The following is a 17,348-nucleotide window of genomic DNA, read 5'->3' as shown; positions in this document are numbered from 1 at the left end:
CGCTGGGTACTGCGATATCGATAATCCAAACCTGTCGATGTTCAATAATTGTGATGTCAAGTCTATTGTGTTCCAAATGCCGATCAGCTTGTATTCTAAAGTCCCAGAGAATTTTTGCTGTTTCGTTTTCCAATGCAGTCTCTATTTTATGCTGCCACCAGTTATCAGAAGTAGGAAAGCCATATTTTTTGCATACATGCCAATGAACTATTTTGGCCACTTGATCATGGCGGTATTTATAGTCAGTTTGAGCTGTCTTGCTGCAGGCACTTATTAGCTGTTCTACAGTCTCATCTTTCTGACGCATAATCTGCATTTGCTGTTATTATTGATGTTCTTGTTGTTATTATTGAAGTTATTATTGAGTTTTGCGGTCTAGTTTGTCCAGGTCTTCTTTTGTCCAATCTATTATGACAGTTGTGTATCGGATCACCGGTATAGCCCAAGAATTCATTGCTCTAATTTTGTTTACTCCATTTAGTTTTGTTTTCAGAATATTTCTAACTCTCTTGGTGTATTCTGTTGCTGCCTGTTGTTTAACTTTCGAGTGGAGAATGTCACTGGCTTCTAATATCGTGCTTGTAAGCTGAAATTGCTTTTATATTATTCTTATTCTTATTATTTATGTAATTTGTTTCATTTTTATTATTATTTATGAGTTAGAAAAAGCAGTACTAAAAACTAATGCTCCTAGACGTCAACGAAGAAATTCAACCGAGCAAATGGACTGATTAACTTAAGATCTTGCTAGCAATAAAGTGAATACATGGGTATTAATACTGTTTTCTTCAATGAACTCAAACATCTCAGACGTCAGTTTGTGCACACACAAACTGACGTCTGAGATGTCAGTTTGTGCGCGCGCGCGCGCACACACACACACACACACACACACACACATGGGCGATCGAAATTAAAGTAACCTTGTTAAGTCCTTGTGGAGCGCCATCCAGTGATCGGAATACTACGAAATACTTATACGAACATTTTATACATTGCAGAAATTATAGATAAATGCCATCATAAGATGAGCTTCCGGAATAAATGAAGAATAAAATCATTAGATTCTTTCTATTTACCAGTTTTGTTTCGTCTCAGTTAAACAAAAATAGTAAGCGAATTAATAAAAATATAGAGCCAACATTTTTTCATTAAGTTAGTACATCTTATAACTCCTTGTATTTTCCAAAGGATCTCTTAATCCATAACTTTTTGAAGACAAGTTAACAGCAATCTCCATCTTCTAGCCTTCACTGAGAGTGCGTCCAAGTATCAATGAACTAAGCCTTTCGAGATAAGCAGCGTGATAGACTACTACTGCCGTCATGTATGTAGTAATAAAAATGGCGACTGTTGATGATTGGTGTAAATGTTACGACTATCGCATTCAAGACATGAAAATTTTAAACAAAATAACCATAGTTTATTATTATCCAGATTATTAAGAAATATTTCAAAGATCAGAAAGCTAATTATGAGAAAAATGACATTACGCTACTAAGATAAAGTAAATTAATACTAAATTGCTGAATTTATTCATGATCTTATAACAAATAATAAAATATCCCATGCTTGTAATCTTGTGATCCACTTTACGAAAACGTGAGGGGTTCACCAACCCCGAGCCACTGGCCTTCTAAACTCCAGTACAATTCATTTCAACTCGGCCAAGGTTACAGGCACCGTTTAGTGTAGTTTTTACCTACGTTTCAAGAAGTAAACTCGGCTGTACTGACGCGACAGGAATCAGTGCTTGACTATCATTTGACTTCCGATGATCGCCACATAATTGTACGGTGTTAGCGCTGATTATTACTAACAACGACTTTGTCGTACACTGAACAAATTCTGGTGGTTATCAATCATTCATTCAGGTAAACAACTGAAGTATTTATATTTAAATAGTTATGCCATAGAATTTAATACTTTTTATGATATTTTATTAAGTACAATAATAAACAATTACGCCCGAGGTTGAAGTTCTTTGCAATGATAAAGTTCTTGTAAATAAATCTTTGATTCTATGGGCCTTAAGTAATCGCAAACATTATAAGCTGTTCAGTATTTACACGAATATATTGATGCTCTGTTTCTATGAAGAGGTCTTTTCACTTACGCGAATGACCTTTGAGTTCTCTTCAGGATTTCTCCGATAAACTTTGACTTCCCCCTTCCCCATAACTCCTCTATCATATTTCACATAACATCAGCTTAATAATAAATATTTAACTCTAAAAGTGTAGTTCGATGAACCTTAATTCATAGGATAATTATTGACTACTATGAAATGTGACTTATGTAGCTTTCTTGTAGTTGTTCGTGTATCTTTTGTAATTAGGAATTCAATCCTTCATTAGCTGTATATTACTGAATATTACATAGCACAGTGCACAAAAGGACACACTTAATGCAGATCTTATCTGTTTATATAAGTGTAATCTAGTGTCAGAGGCTAAGGGCATAGTTTCTGATAAGTTTGGTAATAAACAAATCCTGGTTATTATATAAAAGACGTGTGTGTGTGTATATATACTTCTCTGCTATCTGAAATACATAATTATTTTATTATTATTATTATTATTATTATTATTTGACACCTCCAGGGAGTCCAAGGACTCATCGAGGGAGGGCACCTGCTCTACAACTCCGTCTCCACCATTCAATCACAACTGACCACAACTACACCAACGCCATCTACCGCCTACCACCACTGGTATTTCCACAGGCAATCACGAACATCCATGCCCACGGCGGGATTCGAACCCGCAGCCCTTTGGGTGGAGAGCGGATACGCTATCCACTCGACCAACCAGACCGGCTTTAATAAGAATGTATTATGTATTATCAGAATAAAAATATAGCAAGAATGAAAGCTGAATTAATAATTACTAAAAATTGACAAGAAAAAAATCACTATCGGAGTCACAGAAAAAGGTAATGAAGCGTATATTAACCGGATGTCGATAGAAAAACTTCGCGTTAGAATTCCTTAACTGTAACAAGAAGATGGAGGAACTTCATTGGTAGAGGACATATTTTAACAAAGGGAATTAGCAGTTTCTCTGAAATCATATTCGTAAAATCTTTCATCATATTTTAACTAAAATTACATAAAATAGGTGAATACGGCATTTAGTTTGCATATTCTGTCTACATGAAACTGGAAGCATTTAAATCGAAGACACTAATTTCATAGTTAGATCAAGTATGGTTCGAAGACTATATCTAAGAATTCCGTGTGTTTCGCTGACTGATTCTTCTAATATGAATCTCATGAAACATTTTTAGCGGAGCCGGCGCCAGGGTCTTTGTCGCCAGCATGCAATGTCTATCTAAGCGCCCCTGTAACGATCCGGGCATGTGTGGTTCTTTTACGATAATAAAAATTTAAATTATTTGAAATTTCTTAAATAAATTTTGACAGAACCGCCACACGTGGGTTCGCTAAATGTAACGAACCTGGGGTGTTGACTAGGCAGGATAATCGATAAAAACCCGAATACTCAAAAAAATCTCAAAAGTTAAACCAAATTTTGATAAAGTCACTTCATTTTAATCGTTGAATATAATGATACAGGGATTATAGCCTTTTCACCAACCCGAATCGCTAACAAAATTAAAATGAATTTTAATTTAAGTTAAAATTTATTTGAACTAAAGTTTAAAAAATTCTTGCATTTTACAAGTTACTAAATTCTTAGTAACTTGTAAAAATATTTTAATAATTTTTATAAGTGGAACTATCTTTTAGGAAAATAAAAGAAATTCCAGATAGATGAAAAAATAAGAAATGAATTCAGAAATAATTAGAACATTTAATATAAGTATTCAAAAAATAACATCTTTACAGAATAACAGAAAATAAATTAAATTACATAAATATGCTTGAAATTTTTAAAATAAAATTTAAGGGTTTTTGATTTCACATTCACAAAATCAGAAATAATGGTCTTAACGTCTAATTCCGCACATACATCATTTTCAATAGCTATTAACGCCAAACTAGCAAGCCTTTTTTGTGACATACTTGATTTTTTGTGACATACTTGATCTTAAGTAGGTTTTAATCAATTTCAACTTGGAAAAGGAACGTTCACTACTAGCTACACTAACAGGTAAGGTTAATAGTATTCTTAAAGAAATTGAAATGTTAGGGAAAGATAAATTATTGGAAACAATAAAATTAAGAATATAGAAAGGGTTTTGAATATTTAAATTATCCTTCTGAAAAATATCCCGGAAAGCACATAACTCGTCATATAGTTCTATTGCATTTACGTCTTTATTGTCGCCGTCCTTCAAGGGAATCTCTAAATCATCACAATTTTTTCGTAAATCTTCGTTATTAATTTGTAGTAATCTATACAAGAAATTGAAATTATCATAATATGTTTTTAGTTGTTCAAATCGAACAACTAAAAACCGAACAACCTATTAACGAACCTATTGAATAGGCTGTTCAAATCGAACAACCTATTAACGAACACATTGCAACGTCTAGAAGTGTATAAAACACATTCACTCTAAATTTATCTTCTGGCGATTGTGGCGTTTCGTCATGAAGCTCGTAGTCAAATTGTCGTGTCTTCTTTCGCCGTCGAACTTCCCTACCAGTTTTAAATTCTTGTTCTCCGTCTACCTCTTCACTCAGTTCTTTTACCGTTTTAGAACTTCTTTAAAATTTGTATCTCATCGATACTCTTGTAAGAATATTTTTAAGTTTTCGATAGATTCTAAAGCAAGTGTAATGTTCATATTTTTGTCTTGAAGCATTTTACTCACAGGGTTTATTCTGTTAAGTAAATCATCCCGGTTATAAGAGAGCAAATAAATTTGCAGTCCTTTATTTTAGCACATAATGTTTGTGCTTCATCCTGAGTTTCTTTATTAAAATTTTCATTATTTAAATTTCAAAAAGTGCACCGTAAATTTCTCGTAACTGATATCGTAGAGGGCGGATTGCATTAATTTTACTTTCCCATCGCGTTTCTGATGGCTGTTTCAATGTTAATTTTTTACGAACTTTAAAAGGATTGCCCAACGTTTGTAAGAGAATGAAAAGAAATTGTATATTTCTTGAATAATTGCAAAGAAACTAATTGTATCTGCATTCACTTTGGCTACATCCTTAATGATGAAATGTAGAGTATGAGCAGCACATCCACGTAAAATGCTCGAGGATTTTTGTTTAAAAGCATATTTTGGAGCCCATATGTTTTCCCTTTCGTATTTGCCCCATTTTCATATCCTTGACCTCGCATGTCTTCAATGGGAATGTTCCATTTTTCCAGTTGTTCCATTATTGTTGCACATAAACCTGGTCCTGTGGAATCTGATATATCTGCAAAACGTAAAACGTTTTCCCTGATCTTGACAATTCCATTGTCACAGGAAACAAAGCAAATAATAATGGTCATTTATTATGTTTTACTTGCATCAGGTGTGCAGTCTAAAATTATGGAATAATATTTAGATTTTGGAATTGATAATAAAATTGGAATTGATAATAAAATCATGCTGAGTTTCTTTCTTAAAATTTTCATTATTTAAAATTTCAAAAAGTTTCGGAATAAATGAGCCATGTTCTTGCATGAGCTCACCGTTTTTCATTTTTCTATTATAATACGTGTCGCCAAATTTATGACCATATGTATCTCTGGGATATATTATATTTTTCTTTTGAACAGGCCCCATCTCAATTAAAACAACTTGTAATTTTTCACCAGTATTTCCCCATTCACCTGGATCCTCTCAATTTACAGAGACTAACAATGTGGTAGTTTCTTGGTCAACTACAACTAAATCTTCTCCTAACTGTTTTTCACTTAAATCATGCGTCTTGTTATCTTGTTCAATATTTGAAATAGTACTTTCATGCAAACTGGATGATGTGCACGGTTCTTCAACTCTGATTTCTGATGTATCGAGTTGGTTACAATCTGCATCAGAATATTTTAACAAATTTATTAAGAGCCCCAGTTTGTTTCTTAACATCTGCTTCTTTCGCAGCATGACGCTTACGATTTTGTGCACCGGATAACTTTTTTTTAATTATTGATTCCATTTCTATTTTATACCCACAAGAAATTATTACACAACACGACACAGAGACGAAATAATAGTTCACACTGCGCTACTGTCAGTAGCCTACCGAGATGCGTACCATGTGATTGGTTAACTAGCAACAAATATTTTGTATGAAAATTCGTTTCATAACATAAAAAACGTTCACCATTTCACTTTAGATAGACTTCAGTAGACACAACATTCTACAGGCAAGCATTTAGCCTGCTCTCGCTGCAAAATTGTAAACAGCCGGCTGATCAAATAGGCGGCAATATACAATTTTTAAATTTTTATTCGGTGTATCCGGCCTTATTTATTTTAATATTGATCATTCTAAGAATTTTTTGTTTTTATGATAAAAATTTTGTTTCTAAAAAATGAACTTAAACGGTGCCCCAGTGGCGGTACCCCCTTCGTAGCGGCGCCCGCATGCTCTGCATGCCTGCTTACGGCCCTGATTTTTAGTACCACAAATTAGCCAATAGTACACACAGTATACTTTAATATGCTCTTCGAATGTGGCACGAAGTTTATGATGGTCGACCCCAGTGTCTCGCTCACTCAGTGACGTTTGTTCTGCTGCTCTCTCTAGGTGGTCCACAATACCCCATGCCCCCCCCCCCGTCCATGATCTAGTGGAATTAATGCCAAGACTAGAGGAAATGCTATGTCTGCTGAAGAGACCCAACTCTATAAAAAACCTACGAGTTTGAATTCTTGCATTTCACCTTAGCTATTGTTAGGAGTATCGTAGACAGGCGCTCATTCTAGACGCAGGACTTCAATTTCGCGAGTACAAAACTTAGAGATAAGTAGGTAAGACTCGAGAGTTAAATTAAATTTATATTTCCAATTAAAGCTTTTATTTTATATCTTGTTGAATGATAGTGGTATTCAAAATGATAGTGGTATACGAAAGATAGTGGTATTCAATTGCTGTGACGATTTCTTCCATTAGCCATGTTCCAAAATAAGTCCCGGAAATGAGTTCTACATTTGTAGAAATTATTTTGACGTCTTTTTGATGTGTAAAATAGTGGATGAAGGTGTGATTGAAGAAACGATATGTAATTTGATGATGAACGTTTAAGTAACTAAACGGGAGCCTTTGATTAATAGCAATATTTTGTACGCAGATGAAATAGAAGCGATTTGATACTTCTTATATAGTCTGGTCTTTTTCTGGAAAACTGAAAAATGTGGTCTAAGGCATGGGGAAATTCTTAGAAGAGAGCAATATTCTTCCCTTCAAAGCAATTTTTTACCTCCGCGGACAGCAAACGAAAAGAGAGCGTACGAAATTAACAGATATCGGAACTATCAAATTATTATGAAAGAATTCATCGCCTTATCGTAACCTTAATTTGGTTTATACGAAATCAAGTTATTTTGGCTATTAAAGGGAATTTTAGCCTACTTCGCTAATGGAAGGTGAATATGATAATTTTTCGCAATTGGTGCGCTCCAAAAATAGTGCAAGAGGACATTGCAGTGATGTGCCATTAATTCAAGCCAAAGGCTTTCTACTTTATTACCCCGCATTTCTTGACTAACCGAGAACTTTCCCGCATGATTGGCCGAGTGGTTAGCGTACCTCCATTCCAACTAACAGGTTGCCAGTTCGAATCCTGCTGCGAGCATTGTTGTTTGTGATTATCTTATGGTGGGAGATGAATTTGATCGCTCAGTGTGCCATCACCATCCAGCTTATTGGAGGCTTGAAGTGGCTTAAAAAGTTCATGTTTGGTTTCTAGAGTGGACTCTGGACTAGGTAAAAATATATAAAAATTTACTGATAAATATAAATACGTAGGCTGTTCAATAAGTAATAAGACTATATTTACGCAGAAAACAGATTACCTTTAATCGTCATCATTTACATGGTCTTTTTCGAAGTAACTACTGTGAGACGCGATGCATTTGTCCCAACGTTGCGTCCACTTCTTAAACATATGTGAGAGTCCGTTTTTTGAGAGTTCTTTCAAAACTGCCTCCGCAGCTTTTACACATGCTTTGTTGCTTTCGAAATGGCGGCCTCTTAGTGGTTTCTTGAGCTGAGGAAATAGCCAGAAATCGCACGGTGCGAGATCAGGACTGTATGGAGGGTGTGTCAGGATATCTGTGTTGTTCTTCTGCAAAACGTCCACTACACAACCAGCAATAGGTGGCCTTGCATTATCGTGGTGCAATAAGAAGTCATTCTTCACCAATGGACGCTTCCTTTTGACGTGCTTGATGATAATCGCTGCTGTGTTGATCATTGTCTCTGTGATGGACGTTGAAGGTCTTCCCTCACGTTCAAGATCTTCCACATTTTGCCTTCCTTCCTTAAAAGTTTTATGCCAACGAAAAACACTTGCCCTCGACATTGCTTCATCGTGAAAAGCTTCGCGTATCACGTTAAAAGTGTCCGATGCGTATTTTTGCAAACGCACACAAAATTTAATCGCATAACGCTGTTCCAAGGACGCTTCCATTTCGAAGACTGGTCGCACCTCGTAGGCGCGCCGATGAGCAGTTGCGTTTAGTCACGTGACACTCTGGCACATCAGCCCGTATACGCCATCTATCAACCTCTTTTGTTAATACATACAGCAATATTTCTTTATTCCACAGAAATTAATATTGTGATGAGTGGTTTCGCCACAGTAAAATTAGTCTTATTACTTATTGAACAGCCCACGTACATAAAAATTGGGAAACAATCTTTAACCCACCCTCCAGTACAAATGTACTATTAGTTTACCAATAGCTTTCCTTTATTGGAACCACATAAAATAGTATTTGAAGATATCACCTTTACAATAACATATCAAACATCTCAAACTACATTGATATTGCAATGTTAACCATCACTATTGAAAATAAACTGATGACAGACTGTCTTACTGAGACATATATGGAAATCCCCGAGTTGCAGGAAGTTGCGATTATGTATTACATGAGTCTTGCTAACGACAAAATAAATCATCAGTTGCGAAGAAGTGATTTCAGTCTTGTATAGCAACCAGTGTGTGCTTGGAACGAATTCCTCAGATTCATAGGGAAACAAAATTAATTATAATTTGAGAAAAATGTTTCTAAAAACTGCTTTGAGGCAATTATGAATGTCCAAGTTTATAACATAGTACAAATGAAAATCTACAGGACAAAATTAGCGTACATACGGCTAACTATTTCCCCAACATACAGAAAGCTGTATGGCATAAATAGTTTTAAAGAAGAACTGAAACCCGCAAGCTTTTTTAACAAAAAGGAATTTAGAATGAGTCAAGGTGAGCAAAAGGTCGTCTGTGTACCACTAGAAATTAGTCTTATCTAACGATAATTACTTTTGTTTGTTTGCGATATGTAACATAGTACGGTTTTAAAGTCTGAAGGATGAATTAATGAGAAAAAAGTATTTTTTTGCTTGTGTCCCAATGATGAATTCTGGTTGCATTGTAATAATCTCTGGATTCTTGTGTTACGAGTTAGATCAAAGGTTCAATGTGCAGTCGTCATTTCTAAGTCCTAAACTGATGTTCTGTGAAATCATTTAATGTCAGTTTGGGATGCTAACGGATGTATTAATCAACAGATAAAACTCTTTCATGGTTTCAGGAGCAAGATTGCACTATTTGAAGAAACTAAAGTAAGTTATTTTGTAATGGTAAATTGCTTTCTGTTGGAAATCGAAAAATTGATCACAAGAGGATGCATTTCATACACCCCATCTTATCTATAACCATCAAATTTTTTTAATATTAATTATGGTCTGAATGCTCAAAATGTTTTGGTGATCAATATTGTAAATTGACAATTATAACTGATCTATAAACATATCATCGGCACCAAAACACAAATTGTGATTAGAAAAAAAAAACCTAAATAACAAAACAGATTATATTGGTTTTGTTATTTAGTTAGTTTTGTTATTTCGTTTTCTTTTTGTTATTATTATTATTCAGAGACAATTATAAAACATTTTTTCCCAGTTATAAAATATTTTTTCCACATTTTTGCCAGTGATGCCACCTGCTATTACAGTTGAAATGAGAGTAATTTTCGGTATTGTGAATATTTGGTTTGTTTAATTTTCCTTTTAAAAGGGTTCAGCTGAAATTATTTAAAAATTAAATACCTTTCAGCAACACCAATTCTAAATACCAAATTGAATGAAATATTATCATTACAAGAGGGCGCTGTGCAAAACATACAAGGGGGCACAAGGTGATATCGATGCTCCAGTTTTTATAGTTTTAAAGTGGTTCTAACTCCTCTTTTTAATTTGAAAGTGTTCCCATGTAACTCTACTTGTCACACCGAAGACACTGATATAAAATTCACCAAAATCGGCTAAGAAGAAACCAAATTTTGAGTAATGAAAATTGAACAGGGAGGACCGTGGTCACCAACGAGCGAAGAATGAAGGACGTCGCCATCTTTTCAATCACACTACAGTTGCTCAAGGTAAGAAAGGTGAGTCATGAAATGCATCAAATGACTGAAGGATTTATCCGACGAAAATCATATAACCTGTAGGAAATGCCATAGGTATCTACATTTCTGGCCTTTCAGAAATAACCTGGCAATGTAAACCCAATACAACACACGAGGAATGGAAGTACCTACTCTGCAGGGAGAACAAAGGAATGCAGCCATTAATGGTGCAGCCGATTATACCGGAAGCAAAATCAGAGGATGAACTGAACAGACAGAAAAATACAGGTGAGTTCTATAATATGAACTCCTTAAATATACTAATAGAAAACGGTCTAGAGACTACAAAAGCCAGCTTAGTAGATCTTGTTCAAGAACTCTCTGATAAACAGAATGAACAAAGAACAAAAAAATCTAGCGAATATGAGGATTTGGTCAAACATAATAATTTAGCAGTGGAAGAAGTCTTACAAACAGTTAAATAGATCAACATTAGTGTTAACGTACTAACTGAGGCAACATAATTTGATGAAAGAAACATCTGAACTGCATCAAGAACTCAATTCCCTAATAGTACAATACGAACATTTAAATCAGCAGCAATATAAAGATCTTGTCAGAAATGGTCTTGCTGAAATTGCACCTACAAAAAACCTCAGAGACGTAGTTCTAAAATGAGCCATTCAGACTATAAATCAGATTCCCAGGAAGAGCAAAAAACAAGGTTTACCACAACCTGCACCAGTCATAGTTCGTATTACAAGCAAGTCCACAAGAGACAATCTCGTGAAAGCCAGCAGGCAGACAAAAAATTGTTTCCAAGGGATTGAATGCATCTCAAGACAATATACCAATCTTCCTATTGGAATATTTAACACCATTCAACCAGAATCTGCTGTACCAAGCAAGAAAAGCAAACACTGGAAAAAAAATAACAATTTTTGTGGATCAGAGATGCCAAGATATTCTTGAGGAAGTCATAAACTTCAAAACCGATACAAATGAGAAGCTTAGAAGACAAAGAAAGGATGCCACAATGAAAAAAAAAGTCTCCTAATTAGTTCAAAAAGAAGACCACAATAAACATGGATGTGAACCATCAAGACAGATGCAATAACACCAAAATATATCGGCAATTTCACTTTGATTAGACCTTTCAGACCATTCATGTGACCTCTCAAACATCAGTCTACTGCCAACATGGCAATCAAATAAAAATAAATAACTATCCAGTGTCATCCACAGATAAGCTTATTAAAAGCTTTGAGGATGGAAGCTGAGACATTACATCTCAACCAGATCAACAGAGAGAAAAAAAATTCATTTATTACATTGAAGTGCTGTTGTTACAGCGTTTAAATGCATTAAAATTAAAAATTGTAAAATATATAGAACTTATTTATACTATAAATATTGTTTTAAAAAATGTAATCTTATTCAACTGAAACTGTAAATTACCATCTGCAGTAACTATAATTATTATATTATACAAAAAAAAAGGAAATTTTGTATGAAATTCATTATTAAAAAAACACGTTTTGTAAATGTATAATATATATATTATATATATAATATATAATTATAATTTTAATAATTAAAAATCATTGAATTTAAATATATTATTATTATTATTATTATTATTATTATTATTATTATTATTATTATTATTATTATTATTATTATTATTATTATCGTTGTTGTTGCTATCGTTAGATATTTATTGTACAAAAAATTCTGTATAATCTTCACTATTAATATTAGAAGAACATGTGTTGTAAATAATAATTATAAATCATAATATAGAGGCAAAAAGTATTATTAAAATTTTTAATTGAATTTCAGTGTAGAAAACGTACCATTTGAAGCATTTAGTGCTTAATTTTGAAACATTATAAGTTGGAATGTCATTGAAGATGATGATTATTAGCGCCTCCGTAGCGCAATTGGAAGAACGACGGTACATTGCGCCCTTCGATTGGAATAGGCCTAAGTTCGATTCTCGTCGCGACGGGAGGAATCTTTATCTGGACGATTTCAATCGAAGGTGAGTTAGCCGATCTCATACGGAGGTAGCAGGGTTTTTTCTCCCGGAAACTCGGGTTTTTCATCCCGCATACAGACAAATCGGCCCTTCAGAACACACGCAATTTACAGACAAAAAATACTAGTTGTGGTGGGCGGTAGATGGCGTTGATGGAGATGATTCGTAGTAGAGGTTCGGTGTAGTGGTTGAGACAGTTGTAGGTATCCTCCCGCGATGAGTCGTCGGACTCCTTGGAGGTATCAGGAATAATAATAATAATAATAATTATTGTAAGTGTATATGTGTATTTTAGAAATCAATAAAAAATTATTATTAAAAAATATTATTACTATTTTTATATTACTACTATTATTACTACACGTTTAATAATATTATTACTAATATTATTAAACGTGTTTTTTTTCTTGACACCTCCAAGAAACATCGTGGAAGGCATTCCGCTCTACTATACAAACCTCACGGTATCTGCCATTTAATTCACAGTATATATACGAAAGTTCTCAAGATCTACAAGAAGCGACATCTACTGCCTAATACCAATAAAATTGTTTTCCTGTAAACTGCATATATTTTCCTGGCAGATTTGTGTGTATATGGGATGAAAATATAATTTTGTTTAGTTGCCAGGTGTTAATGATCCGAATGTACCTTCACAGATGCTGTAGATGCTTTTCAAAGATTCTCAGCAATTAAAATATGCTACTACTATTTTCAATAATTAGTGGAAAAATAGTCTTGGAACGAAACACATCTGTGTACGAAAATAAAGAAATATATTTACTAAATCTGTGTATTATTTGGTGCATCTTTTTTTATAAAATTGCAAATTACAAAGCATATTTGAATAAAAATACAAAGTTAAAAATGCGTTTTATATTTTAATAGATTTCCCTTGTGAACAACTAGAAAGAATGGAACAACAGTGCAGAAAATATAAATTACTCAAAGTTATTGATGGCTTATATGTTCCTAGAAATGAATCGTTCACTAAAGAGAAATGGCAAGGGGTGTTCGCCTTCAAACCTGATCCCGTTGATTCCTTCATAGTCACGTATCCGAAGAGTGGGTCTACTTGGACTCAGTTCATCGTGTGGGGCATTCTAACCAAGGCAGCACCTTTTGTTAGCTTTACGGATATGCTTCAAAAATGTATTCCATTTCTAGAATTCACAGGTGCAGAAGCTGCTCAATCACTTTCTCCTCCAAGATGCATGAAGACACATTTACCTTTTCATCTTCAACCCTACCATCCCGAAGCAAAATATATTTACGTAGCTCGTAACATCAAAGATGTCTGCATTTCTGCTTATCATCATATTAAGGAAAGACCTTTTATTTTTCATTTTGAAGATGAAACCCTGAATGATTTCTTCGAGCTGTACATCAACGGGGAGTTTCCATACGGTCATTGGTACGATCACGTGTTGTCTTGGTTCGATCATAGAAATGACCAAAACGTTTTGTTCTTAACGTACTTAGGGATGAAAGCCGACCATAGCGGATCTGTTATGAAGATCGCTTCGTTTCTTGGTGATCAGCATAAAGATGCATTGGAATTGGACCCAGAACTGTTGAAAAAAATTGTTGCTATGACTACGTTTGATGCAATGAAAAATATAGATCAACGTGTTTCTAATCCTCAGTTATTTGCTAATAACAAAGAAATTCGACAGGGAGAGAAAATGGAGGACTCGAAAACGATTAAAGTAAATTTCTTTCGAAAGGGACAAGTAGGTGATTGGAAAAATTATTTGACAAGTGATCAGGAGAGAAGACTCGATGAGTATATAAAGAACCAACCTAGAGGAGAAGAGATTTTATCGCTGTGGAAATAAAAATTACACATTGGAGCTTCTTCAAATTAAGAAGTCATCATTCCAATTGCAGGGAAAGAAAAATATTTTGAAGTTGTGGAAATTGACCACTTTTTATTTTTATATATATATATATATATATTTGGATTTTGAATTAATAAATTCAGAAAATTATCATTTCAATTTGTATTGCGATTTATTTCTGAAATGTAATCTGATCATGGCTGATAATATATATATATATATATATATTATCACTTCATCCCATCATAGGATGAAAATTTGGAGTTCACTAGGCATAGTGTGGCCAAATAAAGAAGTCTGAAACCATTTCTTGGTTAATTTCAGTTGAGGACTCAAATACACGAGTTGGTCAAAGCTTACGTTATAACGTGGAGTAACGAAATTCGCTGGAATTTTAAAAAAATTTTTTTTAATTTTAAAATTGATGCATTTTCAAAACAGAAAATAGTTTGTTCAGTAGCATTCATTGATGAATTTTTTAATAAAAAGTATTACACGAACTTGGACTTAAGTTGGCACAAATATAATTTTTTTTCCACTTGACATCTATGCGAGTATAAACACTTGTGAAAAGTCAGTATTGTTTTTAAGATTTCGATGTTTAAGAGTTTGACGGCCACCAGGTGGCGTAATATATGGATTGTGTAGTTGTTGGCATTGCTGAAAGTTAAGTCATTTTTCAAATTTTAGTTAATAATATTAGGTTAATCATTGTTATTTTTGTTTCATACCAGTGTGTGATTGACTACGTAATTTAGTTTTGTAAACAAACCTTGTATTTTTTTGTTTATTTAAACAAAAAGTACGATATTGTCGTGTGGCACCAATGCGAGATAGAGCAATGGCGGCAAGAACGTCATTCTTGTGCGAATTGAATTTACTTGATTTTATGCAGTGCTAATGTGTACGAGATGCATTCGTTGCGAAAGTTAAAGGATTTATGTAAGAAGAGCGACTTGTAGTGTGTATTAAGTGTTTCGAGAGTGAGTGGGTGTCAGTTGGAATGCGAAAGCAAAGCAAGCGTTTGTAGAGTAGACAGTATCGACGTAGAGTGTGACAGAATTATCTTGAACGGTTAGAAAGAAGAATCTTTCGTAGAATTTTCTAGACAGTTGTACAGCATCTGCACTGCAGGAAGCAACTGTTATTCGTGACCTGCGCCATAACTTTCATTAACGATATAGGGTGTTTATTATCGATATAGGGAAGGATCTAAATGGAACAGTTCATTTGTTCGCTGATGATGCAAAGTTGGGTAGGGCGATAGTGAATGCAGAAGATGTCAAAATCTTGCAGGATGACTTGGATAGATTGGGGTTCTGGGCTAAGGAGAATGGATGTCAATTTAATGTGACAAAATGTAAGGTTATGCATTTTGGGATGAAAAGATTAGCAGCAGTATACCACATTGGTGGAACTGTACTCCAGGAGATTGATGAGGCCAGGGACTTGGGAGTGTTGGTGGATAGGGAGATGACGTTTAGGGGGCACATTGCGAAAGTAGCTAAATCAACTCATCAACTCACTTGGTTGTTGAAAAATACCTTGACGAGCAGAGACAAGCAAGTTATTGTACCTCTGTACCGAGCCTTGATAAGATCTCATCTCGACTACTGTGCCCAGATTTGGTCACCTCGGTTCCTTCTTGATGGGGAGGAGGTGGAGAGGATCCAGAGGCGAGTGACTAAGATGATAGCAGGTCTATGGAATGAACCATATGAGAACAGGTTGAAGGTTTGTGGGTTGCAGAAACTAGTTGATAGGCGGAAAAGGGGAGATATGATTGAGACATTCAAATTGGTAAAGGGATTCTATAGGATTAATTCAGAGGATATTTTTGAGATCAGGACTGGTGGTGGGAGAACTAGGGGACACCTATGGAAGCTGGGCAAGAGTGTGGTTAGCAGGGGTGTTAGAGCTGGGTTCTTTACTTTTAGAGTGGTAAATGAGTGGAATAAGCTGCCAGAGTCTGTTGTGGGTGCTATGACGGTGAGCGAGTTCAAGGCAAGGTATGATAGATACTGTGAGAATGTCATATAGTTGTGTGGACATGATGTTTAGGGCCTCCCTCAATGAGTCTAAGGACTCCCTGGAGTCACCCGAAATAATAATAATAACGGCAGTAGCAACTTCATTTACTTGTTGTGAGCTGATTGGTTTGAATCCTGCCTGGTCTAACTTCGAACGATATTCTTTCTTCAAAACGACTAACCATTCGTCGCAGACTAGATGGACATAGTGAATCTCGTCTATATTTGCAAAGACGACGAAATTCGCGGAGTGCACCAGGAGCATTACAATTGTTTAGGTAGTTCAGCTTCACGAGTAAAGCACATTGGAGCAAGGTTAATGCCACCACTGTGGATGGTATTAACAACGTGATGAAGGGACTTTTCCTTGTCAATCTGTTTAAACTCTGCTGGCACCTGCCGAGTTTGTGTGTATGCAAATTCCACGCATTTGTTGTTTAAACCCCCTGTGGTGAATTTTGGAATTACTTTTTTTCTCTCAGATATCTCGATTTCCTCGTATGATTTTCCAAGGAATTTTATACTGTATTTTAGCCGCCAGTTATTTAATTGCAGGATTTGAATATTAGTTTAATAACTTAATACCTAGGACAAATACCTAAACCAAAATCTAAACTTTGTAAATGTCACTCACAAAACGAAGTGGGAAACGTGAATTACTTACTGATTAATAATAATCGCATTATGAGTTGATGTTAATAACTGTGTAGATGAACATATTGTAGATGTATAGCGGTGAGCCAGCTGAATAAATTCATATGGAATAGCAAACAATTATCAGTCATCAAAAACATTAAACAAGAGCAGTTGATCAAAGACTAGAAACGACACAGATATGAGAGTGCTTTGGGAAAAATCAGGGGGGGGTGAACACATGGTCAATGGCATAATAATATTAAAAATGAAGATATTATGAATGAACTTGACATTACTAGCATTAAGGAATAT

At 34.8% G+C, this 17,348-nt stretch overlaps 1 protein-coding gene across 1 annotated transcript; it reads left to right on the top strand.

Annotated features, from left to right (window-relative positions):
- The first annotated feature begins 1,785 nt into the window (after positions 1–1,785).
- On the top strand, positions 1,786–14,367 carry LOC150095237 (sulfotransferase 1C2-like). Its single transcript, XM_090410628.1, has 2 exons — positions 1,786–1,874; positions 13,418–14,367. Exon 2 carries the CDS (start codon positions 13,444–13,446, stop codon positions 14,365–14,367), a length of 924 nt encoding a protein of 307 aa, XP_090266754.1. The 5' UTR covers positions 1,786–1,874; positions 13,418–13,443.
- Positions 14,368–17,348: the final 2,981 nt, after the last annotated feature.

The sequence above is a fragment of the Typopeltis vanoorti genome, chromosome 20 (genome assembly GCF_054136105.1).
Source record: "Typopeltis vanoorti isolate ZY-2024b chromosome 20, IOZ_Tvanoo_1.0, whole genome shotgun sequence".
NCBI lineage: Eukaryota > Metazoa > Arthropoda > Arachnida > Uropygi > Thelyphonidae > Typopeltis > Typopeltis vanoorti.
Note: the sequence above shows the minus strand (reverse complement) of the source record. Positions and strands in the feature narration are given on the sequence as shown.